This window comes from Dermochelys coriacea, chromosome 27 (genome assembly GCF_009764565.3).
Source record: "Dermochelys coriacea isolate rDerCor1 chromosome 27, rDerCor1.pri.v4, whole genome shotgun sequence".
NCBI lineage: Eukaryota > Metazoa > Chordata > Testudines > Dermochelyidae > Dermochelys > Dermochelys coriacea.
The window spans coordinates 14,935,833-14,961,553 of record NC_050094.1 but is presented as its reverse complement, the minus strand read 5'-3'; the positions used below and the strand labels follow the sequence as shown (position 1 = coordinate 14,961,553).

Below are 25,721 nucleotides of genomic sequence, written 5' to 3'. Positions count from 1 at the left end.
ACAAGGAGCCTGTACCACTCCCTGCACGGCCGTTCATTAGCCGAGTCTCAGGCTAGTCACCCACAGCAGAGCGCAGCCCCAGAACAAGTCCAAGGGGATTACTTAGCGCCCAAGACATTTCCTTGGGGCACGCTGTCAGTTCTTCCACCCAGAGCCTCTTCTGAAGTGTGGCTCTCGCTGGATCCCAATGCACCAATGTTTCACGGCTCAGCTCTGAGTTATGAGCTGCCAGTGTCAGGGCAGTTTGTTTTGCTGAAGTGCTTTTGTATTCTACGGACATGCTGAGCTGTGCAGCGCCAAACTCCCCCCGTGCAAAGAAGAAAACAAAAGGCCCCGAATAAAAAGAAATGTGAGATGGCTGGTGAACCTCAAGCCAAAGGGGTGAGTCACTTTCCGCTCACCCTCTGGATCTCTTAGCAAAAAGAAAAGGAGTACTTGTGGCACCTTAGAGACTAACAAATTTATTAGAGCATAAGCTTTCGTGAGCTACAGCTCACTTCAAGCTTATGCTCTAATAAATTTGTTAGTCTCTAAGGTGCCACAAGTACTCCTTTTCTTTTTGCGAATACAGACTAACACGGCTGCTACTCTGAAACCTGGATCTCTTAGGCATCTCTCATGTGCCCAACCCATAGTAGTTAAGCAGGAAATGTCTGCCCTGTGCAATGCCAATGAAGTCACTGCACCACATGGGGTAACTGAGGGCAGAATTTGGCCCCTGTGACTCGCCAGGCCAGGCAGCCAGCCAGTTTGTTCTCATTTCCAGGGCTTCTCTGTCCAATACACAATACCCTGATGTTAATGGGAGTTTGAAGTGGATTGAAAGGAAATTGTAGCACAAGATCACAGGCCAAACTCCCTGCTGGCATGCCCCAGGTTTGAGTTTGGTCCCATTGTCTTTATTTAAATAAGGAACACAAATCCGTGCAAATGCACCCCTGCGGTATAAATATGACCATGGCCAACCCAGAGCCTCAAGCAGCCCTGTAAGAGCTCAGAACAGTTAGTCCTGTTGAACTGCACAGCACCTGGCTATTGTCTTCTTGACTATACAGTAAATTCCACAGGTTACAAAGAATTCCTGAGCCCCCATCTGGCTGCATTCTAGGATGAAGCCCAGAGCCGGAGGGGAGAGCTGTTGATTGGAGAAAGACAATCCAACTAAACATTTCCAGTAAAACGCCCCTGAATGTTTAGTCTGCACCTTCCGGATGCTGCTGCTAATGTCAATTAATGCCAGTCACTGATCTCCCTGCATAGCATCTGCAGCGCAATCTCTGTCTTTGTAAGTCTGCTGTTCAGAAATAGTCCTGAGGGTTATTAATCAGACATGGCAGGGTAGCTGGGAGGGCAGTTCTGAGAGTCAAACTAGCTACACAAAAAGAAAAGGAGGACTTGTGGCACCTTAGAGACTAACAAATTTATTTGAGCATAAGCTTTCATGAGCTACAGCTCACTTCATTGGATGCATTCAGTGGAAAATACAGTGGGGAGATTTATATACACAGAGAACATGAAACAATGGGTGTTACCATACACACTGTAACCAGAGTGATCACTTAAGATGAGCTATTACCAGCAGGAGAGCGGGGGGATGGGGCGGGGGGGGGAAACCTTTTGTAGTGATAATCAAGGTGGGCCATTTCCAGCAGTTGACAAGAACGTCTGAGGAACAGTGGGCGGGGGGGGGGGGTCGGGGAATAAACATGGGGAAATAGTTTTACTTTGTGTAATGACCCATCCACTCCCAGTCTCTATTCAAGCCTAAGTTAATTGTATCCAGTTTGCAAATTAATTCCAATTCAGCAGTCTCTCCTTGGAGTCTGTTTTTGAAGTTTTTTTGTTGAAGGATAGCCACTCTCAGGTCTGTAATCGAGTGACCGGAGAGATTGAAGTGTTCTCCGACTGGTTTTTGAATGTTATAATTCTTGACGTCTGATCTGTGTCCATTTATTCTTTTACGTAGAGACTGTCCAGTTTGACCAATGTACATGGCAGAGGGGCATTGCTGGCACATGATGGCATATATCACATTGGTAGATGTGCAGGTGAACAAGCCTCTGATAGTGTGGCTGATGTGATTAGCCCCTATGATGGTGTCCCCTGAATAGATATGTGGGCACAGTTGGAAACGGGCTTTGTTGCAAGGATAGGTTCCTGGGTTAGTGGATCTGTTGTGTGGTTGCTGGTGAGTATTTGCTTCAGGTTGGGGGGCTGTCTGTAAGCAAGGACTGGCCTGTCTCCCAAGATCTCTGAGAGTGATGGGTCGTCCTTCAGGATAGGTTGTAGATCCTTGATGATGCGTTGGAGGGGTTTTAGTTGGGGGCTGAAGGTGATGGCTAGTGGCGTTCTGTTATTTTCTTTGTTGGGCCTGTCCTGTAGTAGGTGACTTCTGGGTACTCTTCTGGCTCTGTCAATCTGTTTCTTCACTTCAGCATGTGAGTATTGTAGTTATAAGAATGCTTGATAGAGATCTTGTAGGTGTTTGTCTCTGTCTGAGGGGTTGGAGCAAACGCGGTTGTACTGTAGAGCTTGGCTGTAGACAATGGATCGTGTGGTGTGATCTGGGTGAAAGCTGGAGGAATGTAGGTAGGAATAGCGGTCAGTAGGTTTCCGGTATAGGGTGGTGTTTATGTGACCATCGCTTATTAGCACCGTAGTGTCCAGGAAGTAGATCTCTTGTGTGGACAAATCCGCACAGACACACCCCTGAAACCCCGACCTGGGGTATTCTATCTGCTACCCAATAAACCTGGAAATCCCCCCCGCTCTCCTGCTGGTAATAGTTCGTCTTAAGTGATCGCTCTCCTTACAGTGTGTATGGTAACACCCATTGTTTCATGTTCTCTGTGTCTATAAATCTCCCCACTGTATTTTCCATTGAATGCATCCGATGAAGTGAGCTGTAGCTCACGAAAGCTTATGCTCAAATAAATTTGTTAGTCTCTAAGGTGCCACAAGTACTCCTTTTCTTTTTGCGAATACAGACTAACATGGCTGCTACTCTGAAACCTAGCTACACAAACAGGCTGATAATGGGATTAAAACATTCTTTCTGTCAGAGGAAAAAAAAAAGTGATTTTCCCCCTTGCAATCTGCTTACTTACCCATTTCCTAGGGAACTGCCTTTCATCTCCTTGTTCTTCCAAACATAGCTTCACTGTTTATATTCACTCCCCCGCCAGCCTCACCCCTTGCTAGGTTCCCGTGCTCTTCTTCATCAGGTCCAAATTAGCACCTGTACATTTCACAGGGGGTTTAAAGCACCAATCTCCTTGTTCCCATCAGCCTATTAAAGAGGAAAACTGCTTTTAAGGGCACAGTTCCCAGGACAGGGAGAAGCTAGAAACCTTTGGGAGATTCCCAGTCTCAATGAGAGGTTTCAGAGTAGCAGCCGTGTTAGGCTGTATCCGCAAAAAGAACAGGAATACTTGTGGCACCTTAGAGACCAACAAATTTACAGTGAGATTGTACATTAAGGATAGGGTGACCAGATGTCCCGATTTTATAGGGACAGTCCAGATTTTGGGACTTTTTCTTGTATAGGCATCTATTACCTGCCACCCCCATCCCGATTTTTCACACTTGCTATCTGGTCACCCTAATTAAGGGAAGTTATTTGAGGATGGAAGGAATTTTGCTGGATGTGGAAAGGTCACGTGCAATCCAACAAGCCCTTTAATGTTTATCTACATCTCCTTCCCTGCTTTTGCACTAGGGTCTTCAAGACCCTTTCTTTCCATCTCATGGAGACAGGACCAATAACCTCTTGCTACAATTTTTTACTAGGTTCTGCAATGAGCTGCTGCTTCTCTTATTCTGAGCCTCCTCATTTTAGCTGATAACCTTGGAGGTGGAGACTTATACCGAACGTTCTGAAAATTTAAGCATGAAAACTGGTTTATGTGGCACTCCTAAAGGGGCTAATTTGTAACACCTGCTGCTCTCCGGATTTGCCAAGTAGCAGAGGCTTGGCCTCAGGGTATGGTCAGTGGTCCTATCTTGTGTTTCTTTGGCTGAGGGTGTTGTCTGGATCCTCCTGGGAGAGTTGTATGGATGGAGGTCTGGAATGAGCCATAACATTCCTGATCCACCTTGCTCACATAGTTGAGTTTAGCTCTCAATAAATGTAGCTATTATTTTTCTGCACACACTCCCTGAAACTCTTAAGAGACTTTGAGAGCCAGATTCTGATTTCAATTACACTGGTGTAAATTGGGAACAACTCCACTGAGTGAAGTGATGTCATTGGAGATTTACATCAGTGAAAATGAGAGCTGAATCTGGCCCTATGCCTAAATACAACACAAACATACATTATTCTAGAGCAGGGACATTGTATCCTCCAAGCCTTGCAGGGAGTTAGAGAAGCTAGACTCCCATCCTTCTTGTCTGTCTCTGTACGCGATATCGCCACTCACTAAATCATTCTGATAGCATTCCCCCGCCCGTTATCATGCTAACCCGCTCTATATCTGGGCCATGTCTTGTTTACAGCAGTTAATGGGGGAGAGGAAATTCTTCCACTCGGATTCCTTTTTGCTGGCCATTGAAATTCCTTTTCCTCATCTCAGCCTGAGAAGACCCTGAGTGTGCCTTCTGACCCTGCACCTGAGAATCCGCCCTGGCCCCAACCAGCAGTGGACGTGAAGGGAGGCAGCAGATTTAGGGCATCAGAAGCGTCACCTGAAGACTGTGTTGAGCCTCTTCTCCTGAAACTCTAAAAGCTGCCGTGGCCAGTGCCACGTGCCGGTGCTGCCCACTTCTTGGTGGCTTCACTCGGCAATATGGCTAGTAAGGCAGATATTTATAGTTGGCATAAATGCCTCAGCGGATTGAATAGTCTGTTTGCTGCATGATGATGGTGCTGTCGTTTTGGGGCTGTGCAAGAAACTGTGATCTCCTCTCCAGGCTGCAGGGAGATGCCTTGTTCCTCCTCGGGGGAGGGAAGGGTGCTCAGATGGCTAAAGCACAGGGGCACCGGGGGTTTATTCCTAGAGATTCATTGTGTGACTTTGGGCAAGCCACTTGCCTTCCCCATGCCTCAGTTTCTCCATCTGTAAAATGGGGGTGCTGCTGCTGACCTCCGGGGAGTAGTTGTGAAGTTTAAGTCACATCTGTACATACAGTGGTGTGAGCCCCTCCAACGGAGCTCGGCGGAGGCTCATCTCAGACAGCGTAACGGGAAGGCAGCAAGGCAAGTGGCTTGGTTAGAAAAGGCAGAGCAGGTTCAGGTCAGCAGGTTACATTTCTGCCTCTACGCTGCAGAGGGTGGTGAATCTGGCTTCTGTATGCACAGTGCTCACCCTGGCCCTTGAGACACCTAGCCACAGTCTCCTAGGAGATGCTGGCAACAAGATGCCTTCCCCCCGCGAAGATGCAGCTAAATCCCAGCCCGCCTGCTTTGCAGAGGAATTTCTCTGCACTGCTCCAGCAATGCCAAAGTGCTCCAAGGAGCCTTACCAGGCAGCGGGCCCGATTCTCACCTCACCAGTGTGAGCTCGGAGCCAGGCCCTTGGGGATTGTGCTCTGGAGCCCACCTCCCTGACAGCAGCAGCCAGGGACTTGTCCTGCATGCAGCATGTGCAGATCCTGCTATGTATGTGTGTAAACCTAGCAATGTGGAGGGGGTGTTGGAGTGGGGTGGGGGGCTTGTCACCTAGGCTCCAGCAGTGCTAAATCCTGGAAACCCCCTGCACAGCAGGGCAACCCTCGGAAGGTGCAGGGAGGTTCAGAACTAGGGTTCAGATTGATCCGTATTTTATCCAGAATGGCTCTCCCCAACCCTACAGCACAGATAGTGTTACTGCGGCCCCCTGAACCTCACCGAGGAGGTACCCAACAGGGAGCCATCCGCAGCACCCAGCGGGTACTGGCGTGGTTCAGAGTTAGTAGAGCGGGGCTGCCATGTGGGCATCAGAAAGAACACGCTATGGACATGCAGCCCCCGTCATCTCAAGCACTTTACAGCGATAGACACAGAGCACAGCTGAAATGCAGCCACCCTGGGAGCTAAGGGGAATGCAGCACCTGGAGATGGGCGGGGGGGGGGGGGACTTTTGCCAAGAACCTGGGGGCAAACCTGACTCTTATGAAAAGTACCCACAAGATCTTTATTAGCCAGCCCAAGCCTGGGTTCGAAAGTCTTGGTGGAGAAGGCAGCGACAGCTACACAGCCTTCCCGCTGTCACTGCCCTAGTCCTTGGTGGCAATGAAATCCCCTGGTGCAGACCAGGTAAGGATCCCGAGTACCTGGGTCGGGGCAGGAGGATGGTTGCTGGTCCCTGGACACGGCTATTGCCTCACTGGTTGAGTGCCACCCTTAGGCGCTGAACAAGACAGACCCACCGTCCAGGCGAGAAGGGCCGCAGAGAAAGGAGAGCAGGAGACCGCTTCTGTTAGTGACCAGCCAGGAAGGTTGTTAATTACACGCTCCCTGCCGCCTTGTGCACAGCTGGGTGCCGATGGGGCGGGCAAAGGGGGCAATCAGTCAGGGGCCTGGGCGATTTAAAAGGGCCCGGGGGCCCCTGGCCAGGCAGCAGGGCTAAGGTAGGCTTCCTGCCTGTCCTCGCTCCGCGCTGCTCCCGGAAGTGGCCGGCACATCCCTGCGGCCCCTGGGGAGGGGATCTCCGCACATTGCCCCTGCCCCGAGTGCCAACTCCGCAGCTCCCATTGGCCGGGAACTGCAGTCAGTGGGAGCTGCGGGGGCAGTGCCTGCGAGAGCGGCACGTGGAGACCCCCTAGGCCCCCTGCCTAAGAGCCACTGCCAGAGGGGTGAGCAGGTCGCTTTCTGGAGCCACCCGAGGTGAGCACTGACCCCCTGCCACCCAACCCCCTGCTCCAGCCCAGAGCCTGCACCCCGCCCGCACCCAAACTCCCTTCCAGAGCCTGCACCCCTCACCCCCCCGCACCCAAACTCCCTCCCAGAGCCCTCACCCCTCCCGCACCCAAACTCCCTCCCAGAGCCCGCACCCCTCACCCCCTCCCGCACCCAAACTCCCTCCCAGAGCCTGCACCCCGCACCCCCTCCCGCACCCAAACTCCCTCCCAGAGCCCAGCCTGGTGAAAGGGAGTGAGGGTGGGGGAGAGCGAGCGACGGAGGGTGGGGGGATGGAGTGAGCAGGGGGTGGGGCCTCAGAGAAGGGGCGGGACAGGGGCGTGGTCTCGGGGAAAGGGCAGGGCAGAGGGTTGCGCGATTAGACAGTTGGCAACCCTACCGGGTGGGCGTGGGGAAGCCCTGGCCATGCCGGAACAGCGCACACAGCCGGCAGCTCGCTGGGCACCAGCCAGCGCCGGTGCAGCACGGCCCGTATGTCGGGCGGTCCGCGTGGGTGCAGCTCGTGCATGCCCTGGGGCCTGGAATTGCTGTTGGCGAGCCTGGTGCACAGTCTCATAATTTCTGATATGCTAAACAATTGCGCTAGTGACGTCTCTTTGTGTCATGGTTCTTGGCACAAGGAATCCTGGGGGATGCCGTGAACTAAGCACAGAACAGGCCAGGAAGCTGAAACAGACACAGACTCACTTAACTTGTTAACTGGGTGGTTACTGGGGAAAATATCTGAAATTCCCTGCAAAGGGTCCGAGGGACCATTGCCCTGACGCTCAAGGAATCGCCCACCCCAGGGCAGCGTGGGTATAAAATGCTGGCAAATCAAAATGGCAGCACTCCTGGCGCTTTGCACTGGGTAAAGGGTTCCACCAGGAGCGGGACATTGGTGAAGTGGATCCAGACAGTTCAGCACTTGGGGAAATTGCCCCTGTGGCCTTTGCGATGGGTAAGGGAGGTGGAAAGAGGGGTTGAGGTTACTATTATTTCCTCTTCCTTTTACCCTAGAAGTTTTAGGAATGTCAAGCCAGGTTTTTCCAAAGACCCCAGCCTTGCACCTGAATCAGTGCAGACAGGGCACCGCATGTGTGTGGATCTCCATTGGGGCCCAGCTGCATGGATCCAGGTCCAGGATCAGGTGCCCAGGTTTGCTGGAAGACTCTTTGCAGGCCTTACATTTGGAGTGGAAGTTTTCTCACTTTGAACAAGGGGAGCTGAATCTTTAACACAGATATATCTGGTCTGCCAAGAGTGACAGGCCAGCAGGGATTGGAGAGGCCAGACCTGTATTTCTAATGTGAGGAGGGAAACCACTTAAGCCTTCTCCAACATGGAGCAGGTAAAAAGCATAACCCCCATTTTCTCTGTGCAGATCACCTGAAATCCAGGCGTTTGCTCCTTCCGCGGTTGCTTATTTGGTTTTCTGCCCTTAGTCTGTGGAATGAAAGGGACCCGAGGGCTGTAGGAGGGGCCACAGCCCCTGCGGCGCTGAAAGCTCAAGCCACAGCAGTGGGCACTCAGCACCTGTCAGGACTGGGTCCCTGGTGGTGGTGGTGGGGAGTTGGTCGTGTTCTGTGTCTTGCAATCGCATGTGAAACAAGCCCCTGCTCTCTCCCCCAAGCAGAGACTGGTAGTGTTGCAATGATGTAAAAAGCAACTGCACCAAATGAACTGCAGTTGTGGTCAACATGTGTGTGAGCCAGGCTTCATTAAATATTCAAACTGAGAGCAGATCGCCTGGGAGTTTTGCTTTCTTAAACAAACTGAAAATTAAAAAAAAAAAAAATCCCCCTAAACAACAACAATCCAGGAGCTCTTTGGAGTTCCTGGGGCATTTTGCTCCTAGACCTTTGGGAACCTTCCCCGCTTTGGCAGTGAGTCTGGAGAACTTGAACAGATCCAGGCCTGGCCAGGGTGGGAAGGCAGCTCAGCTGTGCAGTTCACGGGCCTTTTATACAATGAGGAAAGTGTTTACACGTGTTGTAGCAACCAGGCAGTATGTACATGACCATAAAGGGCACAGATCCAGTGACTCACTGGAAGAGAACTCAGGCTCCAAAATATAATCAGATAAAAAACACACGTAGTGGAGGAGAACTGGGGCAACTCAATCCAATGGACCCACCAGCACTGGGTCATTTGAAATAGAAAAAATAGAGGTGTCAAACCCCCCTCAATCAGTCTGCCAGCTCTGGGTTTCACATCTCCATGAAAGTGACCCAGGTCTCCTGGTGGCTCCCCGAGATCTGCTGGACAAAGGGCTTTTCCTGGTCATGGAGGGCCCTTCACACAGTGTTTGCAGCTCAGTTTGCTCCTCTTGGGGGGTTCTGTGCAGCAGGGGGCAATGTGGATCACAGGACAAGGACGGACACTGTCCAGTAAGGTCACCCCATCCAGTATGTGGGCTCAGGGACAGGAAAACCAGATCATTCACGGAACCTTTCTGTAAAGCTCAGCAGAGAACTCCCCCGCCCCCCCCCAAAAAAACAACCCACCACACTTTCCATTGATACCCGTCCTCTGTGCTTCCCGCATGTGGCAGGGGCTGGGACAGAAATCCAGTGGGAATTCCTGTCCTCCCATTGTCTCTGCGCCAGCTGGATTGAGGCAGTGCTGGAGCACACAACTACAATTTGGGAATCACAGTTTGAAGACCCCCAAGTTCAGGGATGCGGAGAGCCAGGGTTTTCGGGACAGGCCCATCTGGGCAGCTGGACTCACCCGTCACCAGACTTGGTACGTTTCCCAGTAAAAAGAAAAGGAGGACTTGTGGCACCTTAGAGACTAACAAATTTATTTGAGCATAAGCTTTCATGAGCTACAGCTCACTTCATTGGATGCATGAAGTGAGCTGTAGCTCACGAAAGCTTATGCTCAAATAAATTTGTTAGTTTCTAAGGTGCCACAAGTCCTCCTTTTCTTTTTGCGAATACAGACTAACACGGCTGCTACTCTGAAACCAGTAAAAAGTAGTGTGCTTGAAATGCCCAGGGCTAAACCCTGTGGTTCCTGTGAGAGCTGGGAGCAAGCCGCGGCCCTCCCGGGGCTCATGCTCTGTGTGTGAAAGGGGATTTGTGTAACAGCCAGCCAGCCTGCTCTTCCATGATTCCTGGCTGTTCCCACGGGCTCCCGTTGTCTTTTCACTGCACCCAGACTATGGCTGCATTTGCAGCCACATTCCCGCCATCTGGGACCCTGCTGCAGCAGACTGCCCGTCCTACACATGCCTGTCGCGGGCAAGAAGCAACCCTTCCACTGGGCAGCTCCCCCCATCTGCCACGGGCCAAGCAGCTCTTGTGGAACAGGGCGGAGATCCTTGATGTCCTGCAGGCAGGGAGCTGAGTCCTCCTCCCTACCAAGGCTGCTCCGGCACCACCCTCCTGACCCCCTGTGGAAACAGAGCGGTTTTGTTCTTGCATTGCCTCCACAGGGCCTGCTGCAGCCCAGCGAAGCCAGGGGAAGGCTCCCTCTCGGCTGGTGGGCTCCCTCAGAGCCCCTGCAGGTCGCCCAGCCTTGCTCCGGTCTCCAGCAGGCCCTTCCCTCAGGGCACAGCGTATTCACTCAAACACAAACAGCTCCTCTGCCCACCACAGGCTGCAGCTCCCGGAGGCTCTGCCCCTTGCCTTGCTCAGTGCTGAGCTGAGGATACACCCCGCAGCCCCTTGCTTCGGGGCCTCTGGAGCCACTCCTCCAGCTGAAAAGGGGGTCAACCCCGTCCCAGCTGGCTCTGATAATCCAACAGGGCAGCTGGGGCCTTAAAGACGCAGACCAGCCTGGAACACTCCCCTTGCCTCTGGGGGAGGACTCAGGCTCCCCACGGCCGGTCCCAGTGGGCTGTAGCCAGGCACCAGAGCAGAGGGGCAGACGCTGCAGTTCCACGGTTCTAGGGCGAAAGGCTGGGGGAGAGCCAGGGGGCAGGGGCCCGCTCTGGGGGTAGACTGTGCTAGGCCGAAAGGTTACACGAGCGATCCCTGGGGATTAGCTGCTCAAATGAGTAAAAACCCCACATACGGCCCAGGCTGGGCAAACGCAACTCCTGGGGTTCATTGCCCTGCAGACATGCACACCTTTCCCAGAGAGACTGTCTGGGGTCCCAGCTTGCAATGCTCCAAACAGCCCCGCTGCTTTGTCTGCTGGGAGCAGCACTGGCCCGTGGATAGCATAGAGGAGGGTGGGTGCAAGCTGCTGCATTTTATGCCAAGAGAAAGTCATGGAGAGCAGCAGCCCCCTCCGCTCCCACGATGGAAGGGGGTAGGGGACAGCTCACGTGGAGCTGGAGGCTTTGGACAGGTCTCTGCTCTGTGCACAAACCTTCTGGAGTCAACAAGGGCTGATAAGTATCTGAGCCTGCAGGATATGGCCCCTTTCCAGTACAGCCAGGCCAGGCCACCACGGGGAATGCCTTTGTTCTTGCTGATGGTGTTGACTCAGAGGGAAGGAAGTAGCTGTTCAGGATCCCCGGGAGATGAGGGATTGCTTGGGCAGGTGCTGTTGTGGACTTCATGGGGGCTGTGGACTTGCTCTGGGCTGTCGGGATCCCCTGGGACAGCGTCGGTGGTTTTGTTCTATGGTTGCTAATCATAGGAGCAAAGCAGATGTTGGCTTCTCCAGAAAGCAGCACAGCAAAGGTTCCTAGTGCATGGCTCTCTGCTCCAAAGACCAGGAACCAACCCCTCAGCCCCTCCTGCAAGCTGCAAACCTGTCCTTTGTGCCAGGTATTTCCAGATTCCGGAGCCAGGTGCTGGGTGGAAGCACACACGGCTGCATTGTTAGTAGCTGTGAGATGAGAGGGGATTTGGGGCAGATGCCGTCACTTCCCTCAAGAGCGAGAGTTTTCTTGGGCTGAAAGCATGGGGAGGAGTGGGCAGAACATCCTGCGTTGGCCCTGGGTGAAACTGTACTGACATGGCAGGAAGCTGGATCAACTGAATCAGCCACTTCTCCCTTGGGGGCAAGTGAGGAGAAATGGAGGGAAAACCACACTGGCTGTGCTGCTGCACAGCCATGTCCTGTCCTTCATCAGCATGCGGCTGTGCTGCGGGAAGGGCCGTGCGCTGGTGGTGATGGTCGTCTCACTGTTGTCTGGAACAGCCGGGACGATTGTGCCACCAGTGGTACCGTGGGTTGTCGTGAGCATGGAACAGGGACACTCTCCCCCACTGCACCGGAGGGGCGGGAACGGTCTGGGCCCAGGACTACTGGTTACCTGGACACCTGGGCAGTTTTGGAGCTGATGGCTGTTCCTTTGGGTCCCGAGCCGAAGAGGCAAGCACCTAGCCGGGCAAGAGGGTCTTGCTGCCTACTTCGCTCGTTAGCTGGGGGCTGGGCTGATTCAGCAGCTCCGGGCACGTGGCTCTGGGGTAACAGGCAGCACCCAGACGTCACAAGTGAGCCGGTGGCCTGGACACGTGGCCTTCGGCTTCCCAGAACACTGGGCTTGTTGCTGGGCAAATCAAGTCCCTGAGCCCTCCCGTGGTCCATGTGGGACTGAGGGAAACCGGCTGCCAGGAGGAGCAGGCAGGCTTTGTTCTTCATTTCAGACCTTTTCAGAGTGAACGTAAGCCTGGACTGGCACCCCGGGAACGGCCGTCCTGACTCAGTCTCAGAGCTGGGAGCAGAACCCAGGAGCCCTGGCGTCCAGACCAACCCCTCCCTGCTTTAACCCAGTACGCAGAACTGCTTTCAAAGTGAACTTGTGAAAGGGAGGCTTTTCCAGGCTTCACCACCTGGTTCATGAAAGACAAAAGCTGAGCCGTCTCCACCTGCTGCTGCCCAGTTGCCTACAGCTTGGGGCTCTCAGAGAGCTCCCACTTCCTGCTTTATGGACTTTCACAGGCTTTTGATGGGAGGTCAAATGGGCAGATCCTTGGCCAGGTGAGTGCTGGGGATCAGGCCTAGCTTAGCTGGGACGTTGCTTGTTTCCAGGGAGGTGCATGCAGGGTCGGTGCCTGTTTTCCTGTGTGTGGCGGCTGTTGGGTTGGTGTGGCTGGCTGGGCCATGGTGCTGCGGGAGAGGCAGATCCTGAGTCATGCAGCCCTTGGTACGCAGGCCCAGGGGCCGACGGAGCCCTGCTGGCCCTGCCTAGCTCTCATATCAAACCCATTCACTGCTCTTGCTGGCTTCCTGGCGGTCGGCTCATCCCAGAAGCTCCACGCCTCTGCCTCCCAGCTCCTGAGATTAAAACCTCTTGAGTAATAAATCCCTGAGCTGCAGGTTAAGGCCCGGCAGCTGTGACACTTCGTACAATGCAGGGCTATTTCCAGCCTGGGCTGGGAACGCGGAGGGGATTCATCGCACGCGATGTGCTGCTCAGCTGAAAACCAATCTCATGCCAGCCTGTTCTCCCTCCCGCCCACGTGTTTCCCTCTGCGGGGAACTGCAGGCCTGGCTGTCCTGAATGAGTCTCTCTCTGCTCCATGGGGACACAGAGTGACTGGGACACTGAGCACAGGGGGTCAGGACTCCAGGGTTCTGTCCCAGGCTCTGAATTCCCAGGGGGGAGGGTCAAGGCAGCAGGAGAATCTGGGGGGCAGAGGGGAAAAAGCAACCATGATCAAACATTCCCAAAGGGGAAAGAGTTTAAATGCTGGGGGGTCGCATTGAATTGGAGGAGAAAGTGCCCAGGGCAATGCAGCAACTGACTGGACCTGGGAGCCAAGCCACAGGGCCTGCGCTATTGGGAGGGATGCCAGGGGCCAAATCTAACCTGAGTGGCAGGGAGCAGGCAGCCACTCCAGCTCAGAGTCCCTCCTCCTGCCACGAGGAACCCCAGATCCTGCTGCAGCTCTCCATGCCCGGGGAGAAGGTGATTTCCAACCTTTCCGTGCGCTGCACAGCCTGTTGCCCAGCAAGGCAGCTGCTGCCCCGAGACTGGTTCTGTCTGGCGGCAGGAACCGATACCAACATGTGCTCAGCAGGATCAGGTCTGGCTGGGCGTCGCAGCGCTGCTGAGCCTCCAGCCTGCACAGGCTGGGTTTCAGGCCGGGCTGCATTCCGGCCCCATGGAAAGAAGCGATTGGGGGGAATATGGAGTATCAGATGGGGAAGAGTAGGGCCCCTGGTTTCTGAGCCTCTAGGGGTCACATCTCCCAACTCCCCACGCCAGCTGCGAGGGATAAAAACTTCCATTTTCCTTTACATGAAAAACGGAGTCTCATAATCACCTGACTCCTGGAGCTGGGGCTGGAAACATCAAACGTCACAAGACGCATAGCAAGGTTGTGAAAGCTGGCAGCATTGAGCTGGGACAGCAGTGCCCTGAGCCCCCTGCCGGTGCCTCGTGCTGCTCTGGGCCAAGAATGGGGGCCGAGAACTCTGATTTGGGCACGTGTTGCACCGGGGGCAGGCGCCAGGGTGGGCAGTCAGCCCCGCAGGAAGGCCAGATGCCACAGAGGGAGCATCGTCTCCTTCTCTCTCCTCCTGGCACCAGCAGCCCAGGCTCCACTCTTGCTCTAACCCTGGTGGCTTGTTGTGCAGGGCCATTCAAGCCAGGGAAAGAATGTGAAACCAGGGCCCGAGGCTAATTGTGCTTGGCTGGGAGAACAACAATAGGAAAGTTCTGATTGTCTAAAAAGATGTTGACAGAGCCTATGGTGGGGCAGGAGCCAGGGGAGCCATTCCGGCCTCTGGCAAACAAAGGCAGGATGGCCATGCTCCAGGGTACACGGTAAAAATGAGGTAATGCCCCTGGCTGGCCCAGGAGGCCAGGGGAGGGCCCTGGGCCCCTGGCCAGGCCCTCAGCCCGGGAGGGGAACCAGCCAGGCAGAACAGGGCCTGGGGGAGCATGTGAGGCGGGAGCTGTCAGGTTGGCCATGCTATGGGTAAACCAGGGTAGATGGTCAGGTGCCACTTGCCCCTTCTCTGCCCCCATGCCCCATGCACGGCACTGGATGCAAAGGTCCATCTGCAGGGTAAGAAGCTACACCCCACACGCTGACTGCCTGGCCCCTGCAGGCAGCTTAATACACGCTCATACAGAGACCAGAGCGTCTGTCTGTCTTGGACCCGGCTGGGGGGAGGGTGTGGGGGAGCCATCCCATCTTCACTTGGGGCAGGTCAATGGGCCGCTAAGGACCTGCCGCTACTCCGTCTGCCTGCCGTTCCCCGCTGGCCCTGAGCATTGCAAGGTCCTGCTCCCTGGCTGGAGTCACTGGGGATTGTGAACTCGCATCCTAGGCTGGCAAGGGAGGAATCGACTAAAAAGCTGTTTGAAGCAATCCGTGCTTGGCCAGTTCCCTGCTTGAAAACAGGATAGGCTGGGTTATTTTTGTCATGGATTTGGGATGTATTCAGGCTGTGAACAGACATGGGCCAGGCTAGTTGGGCAGCCCAAAAGAGAAAAAGGCCGGGGAGAGGGGACCCGAACCCTGAACTCCTGGGTCCTATTCCTGGCACTGATGCTTGCTTGCTGAGGGACCTTGTGTAAGTCACGCTGGGATTCCATGCCTCAGTTTCCCCAGGGAAGCTGACCCACTTCACAGGAGTATTAGCTCATCAGTGTGCACAGCCCTTTCCCAGAGGATGGGAAGGTCGTAGGGCTAGTTTGTCCTTAAGCACATTTTGGGGTTACAAATCGGTCACAGCCTCCCGCCGCCTGCCTGCTCGCTGCCGGGTGTAACTATAACCATGTCTGGGGGAAGCAGGAGTTAATTCTGGCTGGGGAACGCAGAGCAGAGGGCTCCTCGCAGGCTTGGCCCTTCAATAAAAAGGGGACTAACTAGGGATGGACCGACTCCAGCTGCCTTCCCCCCGGCCAACCAGCTAAGCACAGGCCCCACTTGACAGATGAAGAAACCGACGCACAGAGAGGGGAAGTGATTTGCCCAGGGTCATGCAGGAAGCCAGTGGCAGGGCTGAGGACAGAACCCAGGAGTCCTGGCTCCCAGTCACCCTCGCTCTAAACCCCACTCCCCTCCTGGAGCTGGAAATAGAACCCAGGAGTCCGGGCCCCCAATCTCCTTTCTAACCTCCCTGGACAACACATTGCTTGTGGGCCTTTGCTGTTACAGCCACGGTTTGACTGCCGTGGGCAGGGGCATCGGCTGCTGGGGACAGGGAAACATGCTGAAGCCCCTGTCCTGTGGCACAGGGCACCCTCCTCAGCGCCCGCCGGCTGCTCTGTGCTGTTGGGATGCCCCTGGCCTCGCACCGGGGGGCACTTGGAATCTTTCTCTGTAACTCGAAACAAGTCCCACCGAAGGCAGCTGTCTCTGGCTGTGCTGGGAGGCCGGGCACAGGTCACTTCTTTCAGGGAAGTGGGGGAAATCTCCCTGGCTAACTTCCCCTTCCTCCACAAGCCCTGGGGCCTGTGCCCAGGTGCAAGGGGAAGGGCTCCTGTGTGTCTGCGTTGTGAGAACGGGGCGGAACGCAAGCCTTGGGGGGCAGGAGCCCTCTGCTCCCAGCCCAGTTGCCGCAGGCACGAGGCCATACGAGGGGCTTTCCCACGCTCAGAGGAGAGGCCTCGCCCCATGGGAAAGCCCAGTAGGTGCTCTTGATGACAGATCACGGGTGATTTCTAGGGGGACCTGAATTCCTGTGCTCCCGGGGGAACTGATCTCAGTGGTCAGCCAGGGACTGGCTGCTGTGAGAGCACTGGGAAATCGAGCGAGGTCTCTGCCCTTTCCCAGGGAGAGGGCCAGTGCAGGCATGCTCTGTTCAGCATCGCTCTGGGGAATGCACAGACACCGTCCCAAGAGGCATGGGGCAGGGATGTCACTTCACCAGCAGCCTTGGGAGGAATCTGCTTGGGAGGTAGTTTCCCCAGCAGTACCAGGGAACAAGCAAGCGGCTGGGTATGGTCCTGCTACGGGGGTGGTATTGGATAGGGTTAAGGGCAGGCAGGGGACACATAACTAGCAGATTTCAGAGTAGCAGCCGTGTTAGTCTGTATTCGCAAAAAGAAAAGGAGGACTTGTGGCACCTTAGAGACTAACAAATGTATTAGTGCATAAGCTTTCGTGAGCTACAGCTCACTTCATCGGATGCATTCGATGAAGTGAGCTGTAGCTCACGAAAGCTTATGCTCTAATAAATTTGTTAATAACTAGCAGAAACATTCTTTCCTCCGGAGCAGCTCCCACACACCAAGGCAACAAGGCCACGGGTTTAAACTCTCGCACCTGGTGTTTTATCTTGTTTCTTCTGCAATGAGCAGTTTGGCGGGTGAGGATCCCAGACCCTCTCGCTCTGCAGAACCAGCCAGAAACCCAGGCGGTTCTCGCAGAGGGGACAAGATGCCAGCTCTGCTCCTCTGCAGCGCCAGCCCCCTGCTGCTGTCTGGCTCTGTTTGCAGTGTGATGTACCGGGCCAGGGAAGCACAGCCTCTCAGTCTGTGCTGCAGAGGTTAGACACCAGCCTTGCAGCCAGGAGTGGGAGGCAAACATGGGAGCTTTGTGGTGTGTCTTTTGCTCTTTGCACAACAAGAAACTACCAGGGCGTGGCTGAGTGCAAATAACTCTGTGCAGACCTGGCACTGCTGTCCTGGCTGGGTTGTGAAACATACAACACGGTGAGTGCCACGAGAGGGCTCACAAGCTATTTAAAGGGATACGACCCAATTCCTATACATTACTTTTTGCACGGGCTGGAATCAGTCAGACCCCTAGTTTGTCTCTGAGGCTGGTGTAAATCAGGATTGGCTGCCCTGGCATCAGGGAGGCTGTCCGTGGGTGAGTGAGAGGATGGGGCCCTGTGCCTTGAGTCGTGTGACTGTAATGAACCCCACGCTGTGAAAAGCTGGGCTCGGTGCCGAATGCAGGTGCCAGCAGCACACAGGATGCCCCAGAGGGGAATGGGGAGAGAGGGGTGGGGGGCTGTCCCCTGACTGCTCAGCAGGGAGCTCAGGGCTGCACGGAGGGAGGGAGCCAGCCAGGGGAGATGAGCTCCGAGGGCCGGAGGGGAGAGTCCTCTGGCAGCTTTGACTGGTGGGAGGGTGAGTGGTACAAGCAGTTCTGGGATGAAGAGGATGCTAGTGAAGGGCTTGGAAGATGAGGGGTGGGAGGAGCCAGGATAGAGGGGACAGAGCCCCTGTTCCAGCACCTGGAGGTCTCTCCTGTGCTGTTAAGGTCACGGGTGGGTTTGTCACTCAGGCTGGAGTGTGCAGGGCAGATAAGGCTCAGCTTGAATTTAGCAAGGGCCCCAAGCTGCTGTGGGCGAGAGCGGCGTCCTACCAGGGGTAATTTACCGGGGGAGTGAAAAAGTAGGGGAGGAGTCCAAGCCGGGTGCTGGCCTCTGAAGGCTGGAATTGTCCCCAAGGTCAGACTAGCTGTGAATCTTAGTCCTCGTAAGTGCAGTTAGCTCGGCAGTGACTCCGAGAGCTGCTCAGCCCAGGTTAGATGGCGGGGAGCGTGGCGGCAGAGTGGGCCAAGGGTCAAAGCAGGGGCAGGGCTGAGGCTGGGGGTAGCCAAGGAGTTCGTGGTCAGTTCCAGGCTGGGGTTGGTACCAAGGGTCAGAGTCCGAGTAAGGAGGAGAAGCCCAAAACAAGCCAAGGTCAAGGCAGGGGGTCAAGAGCATGAGACAGGAACAGCCCTGGCAGCACCAGGAGATGCACCACGCTGTGGCCCAGACAGTTCCTGGACGGCCTCTTGGGTTTATATAGGGCAGGGAGCCAATCAGGAGCCATAGGGCTGCTGCCTGACAAACCCCTGAGGCAGAACGTCCCATGGGCTGTGTCCACAGAGGGTTGTGGGAAGTGGGGTGCAAGCCGCTTACAGCTGCTGCTGGATGGTTGCCCGGCACTGTAGCTATGCCGGGCTGGGTCCTAGGGCCGTGGGCCCTAATAGTGCACGTGTCTTACCGATTCCATCTCACCATTGGCAGGATGAAGTGAAGCTCCCGGCCAAGCTGAGCATCAGCAAGTCTTTGAAGGAGACCGAGAAGGAAGAGAAGGAAGAGGAGGGCATGGAGGTGCCTGTGGACGAGGACTGTGCCGATGAGGACCGAATCCAGCTCTCCTCAGATGAGGAGGTGGAGGTTGAAGAGATCATCGAGGAATCCCGGGCAGAGCGGATCAAGAAAAGTGGCATGAAGAGGGTGGATGACTTCAAGAAGGCTTTCTCCAAGGAGAAGATGGAGAAGACCAAGCTAAAGACCAAGGAGAATTTTGAGAAGACCAAACACAATTTGGAGAAGACCCGGCACAACCTGGAGAAGAGGATGAACAAGCTGGGCACCAAGCTCGTAACCACTGAGAGGAGGGAGAAGATGAAAACCTCTCGAGACAAGCTGAAGAAATCCTTCACTCCTGACCACCCCATCTATACCAGGTCCAAGACAGCAGTCTACAAAGTGCCACCCTTCACCTTCTATGTCAAGAAGATCAGAGAGGGCGAGGTGGAGGTGAAAGCCACGGAGATGGTGGAGGTGGGAGGAGAAGAGGCTGAGAACACGGAGCTGCTGAGGGAGGAGAGCCCTGAGATGCACACGCTGCTGGAGATCACGGAGGAGTCGGACGCAGTGCTGGTGGACAAGAGCGACAGTGAGTAGGACGGGTGGTGGCACGGGATGGATGGCTGAATACATAATCTTTCACACTGCAAGATCTCTCTTTGCCCCACGCATCCTGGGGAACGTGTACCCGATGTATCATTATTCCTCTGGATGTCCAAGCCAATCCCCTGCCGTCCCAGACGAGGTGTCATTTATATTTTAGTTTTAGCACACAGAGGAGTTAGGAACACTGGACTGTTTTTCTTACACTCATGGAGACCATTCCTGCTGGCAGCCCTGTGAGAGCTTGCTAGCCACCAGGGACCCAGCTGAGTGGAAGTGTGCTAAAACCAAGATAATGCTGTACACCTGGGAATATCCCTCTCTGCAGCTCTCCAAGACCTGATATCTAGAATGCTTCTTGCCTGGCAAACTGCCCAGTGCTGGAGATCCCCCAGTCTGTCAGCCCAAGCGACCATCCCCACAGCAGACGGAGGGGAACGCAGGAGCCCAGCTGGCTAGCAGCAGCAGAGAGACATTTTCCATCCCTGCCCAAATGCAAGTTCCCTGGGCCGTGCGGTCTGGAAGATCTCCAGTGGAAGGTGGATCTCTGACATGTCTTAGCATGTGGCGAGGGAAGGGTTAAGCCGATCCCACTGGTGGGTAGAGCACATGTGAGGATGGGCAATGCCACATGGGGCTGGGAAGGGCTCCCTGCCACTTCCTGACCCCAGAGGGTTCAAAGAGTTAATGGGCCAGTTCTGGAGAACCCAGCATTGTGTAATACTTGGAGAACATGGGCACCACATTGCCTGGGTGGCAGCGAGAGCCCATGGCAACGCTGGCATCCTACACACACACACAGGACCCTGTCACTGCTGCCAGTTACAACGGGGCCACCCTAGGCCTTACTGCGACTGCCCCACAGAAATGGAGAGCTCAGCATGTGCCTCACGCTCCTGTGTGTGTGTCTACAGTGCCCGCGACACAGGAGCAGTAACCGTCTGCCGGCTGGAGCCCGGAACCACTTTGCTCCAGCAGGCTCGCTGTCACCTGCAGGGAGCTGCGTCGAGTCGGGTGTCCCACCCCGTCACCGGAGAGCGAGCCCTGTACCATGTGGCATCAGCAGCTGGGAGGTGCCCAGTCACTGGCCGGGGAGTGTGCAGGCCGGGGGTGGGTGCAGGCCGGGGGTGCTGCATGGTCACTGGCCAGGGGAGGGTGCAGGCACGGGGAGCTGCACGGTCACTGGCCGGGGGAGGGTGCAGGCTGGGGGTGCTGCACGGTCACTGGTCAGGGGAGGGTACAGGTGGGGGTGCTGGAGAGCCCAGCAGACTGTGAGGTGCATGGTCACTGGCCGGGGGAGGGTGCAGGTGGGGGAGCTGCATGGTCACTGGCCGGGGGAGGGTGCAGGCCGGGGGTGCTGCATGGTCACTGGTCAGGGGAGGGTACAGGTGGGGGTGCTGGAGAGCCCAGCAGACTGTGAGGTGCATGCTCACTGGCCAGGGGAGGGTGCAGGTAGGGGTGCTGCACGGTCACTGGCTGGGGAGGGTGCAGGCCGGGGGTGCTGCATGGTCACTGGCCGGGGGAGGGTGCAGGTGGGGGAGCTGCACGGTCACTGGCCGGGGAGGGCGCAGGCCGAGGGTGCTGCACGGTCACTGGCCGGGGGAGGGTGCAGGCAGGGGGTGCTGCACCGTCTCTGGCAGGGGGAGGGTGCAGGCAGGGGGTGCTGCACGGTCACTGGCCGGGGGAGGGTGCAGGTGGGGGTGCTGGAGGGCCCAGGGTGCGGCTGTGACTCATTTCCAGGAGGGCTAGAGAATGTGCTGATGCCACAGAAAGGGGACAGAGCAAGGAGGGCTCTTGGCCAGCCAGAGAGAAATCTTGACACGGGTCTGTGGGCCCGATCCTGAGCAGCTGAGTCTCTGCAGAGAGTCCCGGCATGGCTCAGGCTCAGGCCCTGCATATCCCCCCAGCCTCCCAGCTTGCTGCCGTTCTCACTTTCATAGCTGATGTCAGATGCCCAGTGCAGTTCTAGGATGGGGCACTGCCGCTCGAGCGCCAAGCGCCTGCTCCAGCTTTCCTATCCGCACGCACCGCAGCTACTTAGCGGGCTCTCTGCAGCCCTGGCAGCACAGAGGGAGGGGCTGCGTGTGCTGGGACACGGTGTGTCTCCTGACCAGCCAATGTCGGCTTTGGGGCTGGCAATTCCCAACCCCCACCCTGCCCCTTTGCAGCCCCTCAGGTGGCAGGGGGTAGTTTGGCTTGTGTTTGTGCCCATCCTTCCCTTAGTTCAGACGCGCTGGGCACAGTCCAGCCCCTGGCACACGTGGCCGCCGTTCTGACTGCCGTGTGACACACCGGAGAGCAGAGGTTTGTTGTTAACGTAGCCACAATATATAAACTTGCTTCTTCGTTAAGAGCATTTTCTTTCTTATTGCCCGTCCCGCTCCCAGCCCCGGGATCCTTCCCCTGCAGCAAAGCTCACAGCCTGCCCAGCCAAGCCCAGGCCAAATTGGGCACGGCCCCAGCACCTGGGCTGTGTGCCAGGCTCCCTGGTGGGTTCTCTCTAAGCTGCGAGAAGGCATCTCTGGACCCCTACGCTGCCCCCAGGGATGGGCAGGAAGAGATAGGGTTGGATGGGCCTTTGCCATGCTCTGCCCTTCCCTGCCAACCCCATGATGGCACCACCACTGCGGGGGGATGCCAGGCCCCAGGCAGTGGCAGTCCCCGGGGGGCAGGGGAGCCTTGCTTGCCCTCGATTGGGATCTTTGCTCACTGCCGGAGCTGCCCTTCACTGTTCGCCACGGGCACCCCCTGCAGCAGGTGGAGAAACCAGATGTTCTGCAGCCCCCCAGCCCAGGGCAGGCCGAGCCCTTGCCCCTCTGCCTAGGGCCATTCCTTCAGCACGTGCGTGGGGACCCAGTGACTGGCTGTGCCTCGCACTCACCCTGCTGAGCCGCGCTGCACCCCCCTGTGCAGCCCAGCCCGTGGCAGGGGAGGTGCCAGCTGGCGAAGGAGCGGCTAGGGCAGGGGGCTGTTCACCCTCTGTCTGTTTCCAGGGCCCATCTATTGTTTTTTACAGATATATTTTTCTTACAGAGAAGCAGTAACTCAGAGTCAGCAACTCCCAGGGCACGGGCGGGCGCTTGGCTCGAGCGGCCCAAGGCCACCAGGGTTTGGTACCGCACTAAACAGCTCTGACCCCGGAGGGAGGGAGCCGAGTGGGTCCACGGGGCAGAGCACGAGTCCTGGGCCCTCCCTGAGCTGGGGGCCATGGGAGACGGGCGGAGCTTTATCCATTTTCTATGACTGCATCCTGGTGAGCAGCCCGACCAATAAAGTTTCTTTTCTAAAAGGCCAAGCGTAGAGTGTGTTTCCCATGGACGGACTGGGGCAAAGGACACCAGCCCGGGGGTGCCAGCTCTGCCCCACACGCAGGGCGGAGGGATCCAGCCGCCGTGGGCAGCACCCACCCCTCACCCACGTTAAACTGGTGCCCCAGCACAATGGGGGGAAACCTTCCCCTTGTCAGAGGAACAAAGACCTGCGGAAAACAGGCGGGGGGCGAAGGGGCCTAGGTCCTGGAGCTGGGGGGGCTGCAGCACCTGCTGGCTTGAAGTAGTTTCCTTCATATCCATGGATTCCAGTTTGGTTCAATGGCTCTCAGCACCCCCACTATACACATAGGCTGGCCCCAAGCAGCCCCCACGTGGCATCAGGGAACGAGGCCATGGTGGGCAGTGACTTGCCAACGATAAGTGAGTGTCTGCAACCTTGGCAGCAGGGACTATGAGTCTGCTGGTGTCCAAATAGCCCTCTCTCTGCCCCAGTGAGCCCTTCCGCCCCCTCCCCACACCTGGCTTCTCTCCGCTCTGGGGACAGGGTTGCTGCTCCCAGAGGGGCCTGGGACATCACTCAGTGCCACTCCCACATTCTGCCAGGCTGTGCCCCCCCCGAGCGACTGCCCCCAGGCTCCAGCTGCAGGGACAGAGGCCAGGGAGGGCCAGCGACTGCCAGAAGCCCCCCAGTGAGGTAGTGCAGAGTCAGGACCCGACCCATATTCTGGCTCCGGCTCTTGGGAGATGGACGCGGCCAGGGAGGGAGGTGGGAGCCGAGCATGCTCCCTATATATGCCAGTTCCATGTGTGGGCTGCGGGTTAAAAAAGGCTGAATCAAAGTTTGCCAGAGAGCGTCGGGGGCCCCTGGGAACAGGCAACAAAATGCACCTGCTCATTGTGATTTCGCTCCCAATAACGTAGGTCCTACATAAAACCAGGGAATGTTTTGTTTTGCTTTCTCAGGAAGAGAGCTGGATATTTAGAAAATGGCAGAAGCTGCACAACCCCAGAAACCCCTCTAGGGAAGTGGCTCATTGCGAACCCTGACTCACTTTGTCATTCCCCTCATGTCTGTGTACCCAGCTCCCCCGTTCCTGTACCCAGACCCCAGCAGTGACCACCCCAGGCTGGCTGGACACCCTTCTCCATGCCCTGCCCTGAGCCTCACACACATTTGTGGGTTTACCCTCCCTAGTGGGGCAGGTAAGCTCCATCACTCCCATGTTACGGGGGAAACTGAGGCACATGGCAATCACATGTCCCTCCCCAGCCTGGCCCCTGGGGAATCACAGCTACCAGCACAGTGAGTGCCCATCGCCCCTCTACTAGGGGTGGGGGATTCAGAGTTGGGAACGCTGGGACGGGGGGTGGCCTGTCAGGCTGTACCGACCCAGTGGGTTCAGTCCTGGCCCCAGCTGAGGGAATCGTGGCTTGGCATCCCCTCCCTGCCCTCTCCCTGTTTACCCAGCGCATCCACCGTCCAGCACACGGGCCTGGGGGGTTGAAACAGGCTGGCCTGGCCCAGCTCCTCCCAGCCCCACTTTTCCCCAAAAGTCCCCAACAGGCAAACACCCTAGAGCCCACAGAAGGGGGAGAAGGAACCAGCGCCAGCTCAGAACGGGGGGCTCTTACTGCCATGCTGGAGAACAGCTGGATCCTGGCTTCCAGTCCCTGTGGGTCTGAGACCCCCCTGGGGAGCCCATAGCCCCAAACCCTGGAATAGGAGAGGCCTTGGCCATTGGCAGGAACTGCCCCATCCTGGCCAGGCCTCTCTACCCTGCCAGTGCCGAACTTGCCAGCCCTCTGCAACTCCCAGCCCAAGCGCTCACCGCGGGGACACCGCGGGGAGCAGGCTGGGCTGTGGGGAGGGCCCCAGGGGAACCACCCGTGCTCCCCCGCCCGGTGCTGAACGCTGGTGCGTGCAGGGGGTTCCCCTGGGAGGGCTCTGCATGCAGCGCGGCCTGGGGAGAGGGAGGAGGGCAGCTCGGCCTTGAGGTTTCCTCCCTGCGCTGACAGTGCGGCTGTGCGCAGCCTCAGCACCCCGCACACGAACGAACAGGGGCAAGAGACAAAGCCGCTGCAGTCCCAGCTGGCGACGCTGCCAGAGAACCAGGCCGGGGGGGGCCACATGGGGCAGAGAGGAGCTGCCGGCCTCGGGCCCCCCTGCCTGTCCGGCAGCGCCCAGCGCCAGCTGCTGCCAGAGGGGAGCTGGAAACCCCGCGTCTGGATGCAGCTGCCCCAGGAAGCTCTACCCCGTCTGTCAGGCACTGGCTCACGGCGTCTGTCCCTTCCTCGGGCTCTGGCTGGCATGGGCTGGGCCCATCCCAAGGCTGGGGTGAGGAGCATCCCCTACATGCCCTGTGCCAGACTCCAGCCCCATCTCCTGGCCGTGCCAGGGCCAGCTCCCAGCAGGGGCAGGCGTTTTCAGGAACCTTGCAGCCTTTTCTGGGTCTTGTTCAACCCTAGGGAGTGTCTGCACGGGGATGGGGCAGGGACAGCCCGGAGCTCGGCTCCCAGCAAGCCCCGGCTGGGTGGGTTTTCCTGTGACATCACCAGCCAGCATACTGCAGCCCACGGGGATTCTCCTCAGAGCATGCTAGGAAAGCCCAGGGCACAGGGGAGCGAAGGGCACCCAGTCGGCTGGCCCCGCAACGCCTAATTTTTAGCTGGGAAAATACATCCGCACCCCTGCAGGGCCCGTCTGAGCGTGCTCCCCACACGACTCACACTGTGAGCCACACAAACAGTCCCAGCTCTGCTCCCCGCGTGCACCCAGCAACCCCACTGCAGAGCAGCAGCAGTTGCTGGGTTGCCCGTGAGGTTAGTGGGTGTGTGCATCCGAAGGGCCAGGTCAGTGGAGGGCTGCCCCTCAGGCTCAAGGGGCATCGGCAGAGCTGGGCGGCGGTGCCAAGGGCTGGGGTGCCGTAGCAGGGGTTGGTGGGCTGGGATTGGGGGGCCTCGCCGTTGGAGAAGGGATGAACTGACTGAAACGGCATGGCTGGACCTGCCCTGCCCTCCGCATTCAGCTGGGGCTCATGGGGTTGCACAAACACAAATATCGCATCTGATGGCCATGTCCCCACCACTGCAGGAGGAAATCTGTCTCTGGCTCCTTGGCAGAGAGTTGGAGC

At 56.8% G+C, this 25,721-nt stretch overlaps 2 protein-coding genes across 7 annotated transcripts in view; one reads left to right on the top strand and one right to left on the bottom strand.

The window, feature by feature from the left end:
• Positions 1-3,230, bottom strand: part of ATP6V0A1 (ATPase H+ transporting V0 subunit a1) — a 74,591-nt gene extending 71,361 nt beyond the window's left edge. Inside the window, exon 1 of the mRNA XM_043503405.1 lies at positions 3,108-3,230. The gene's annotated coding sequence lies outside the window, so the exon portion shown is untranslated. The remainder of the gene's footprint in view (positions 1-3,107) is intronic.
• CAVIN1 (caveolae associated protein 1) overlaps positions 1-22,607 on the top strand; it is a 32,439-nt gene extending 9,832 nt beyond the window's left edge. Inside the window, exons 2-4 of one of the 6 annotated variants that reach the window (XR_006277285.1) lie at positions 18,647-20,391; positions 20,595-20,625; positions 20,810-22,607. Coding sequence is in view for 1 of the 6 variants with exons in the window: in XM_038385193.2 (XP_038241121.1) it covers positions 18,647-19,312 (666 nt within the window). In the remaining 5 variants the exon portion in view is untranslated. Of the gene's footprint in view, positions 1-18,646 lie in introns of all 6 variants that reach the window. The other 5 variants (XR_006277283.1, XR_006277284.1, XR_006277282.1 and 2 more) reach the window with 5 other exon arrangements.
• The last annotated feature ends 3,114 nt before the right edge of the window (positions 22,608-25,721 follow it).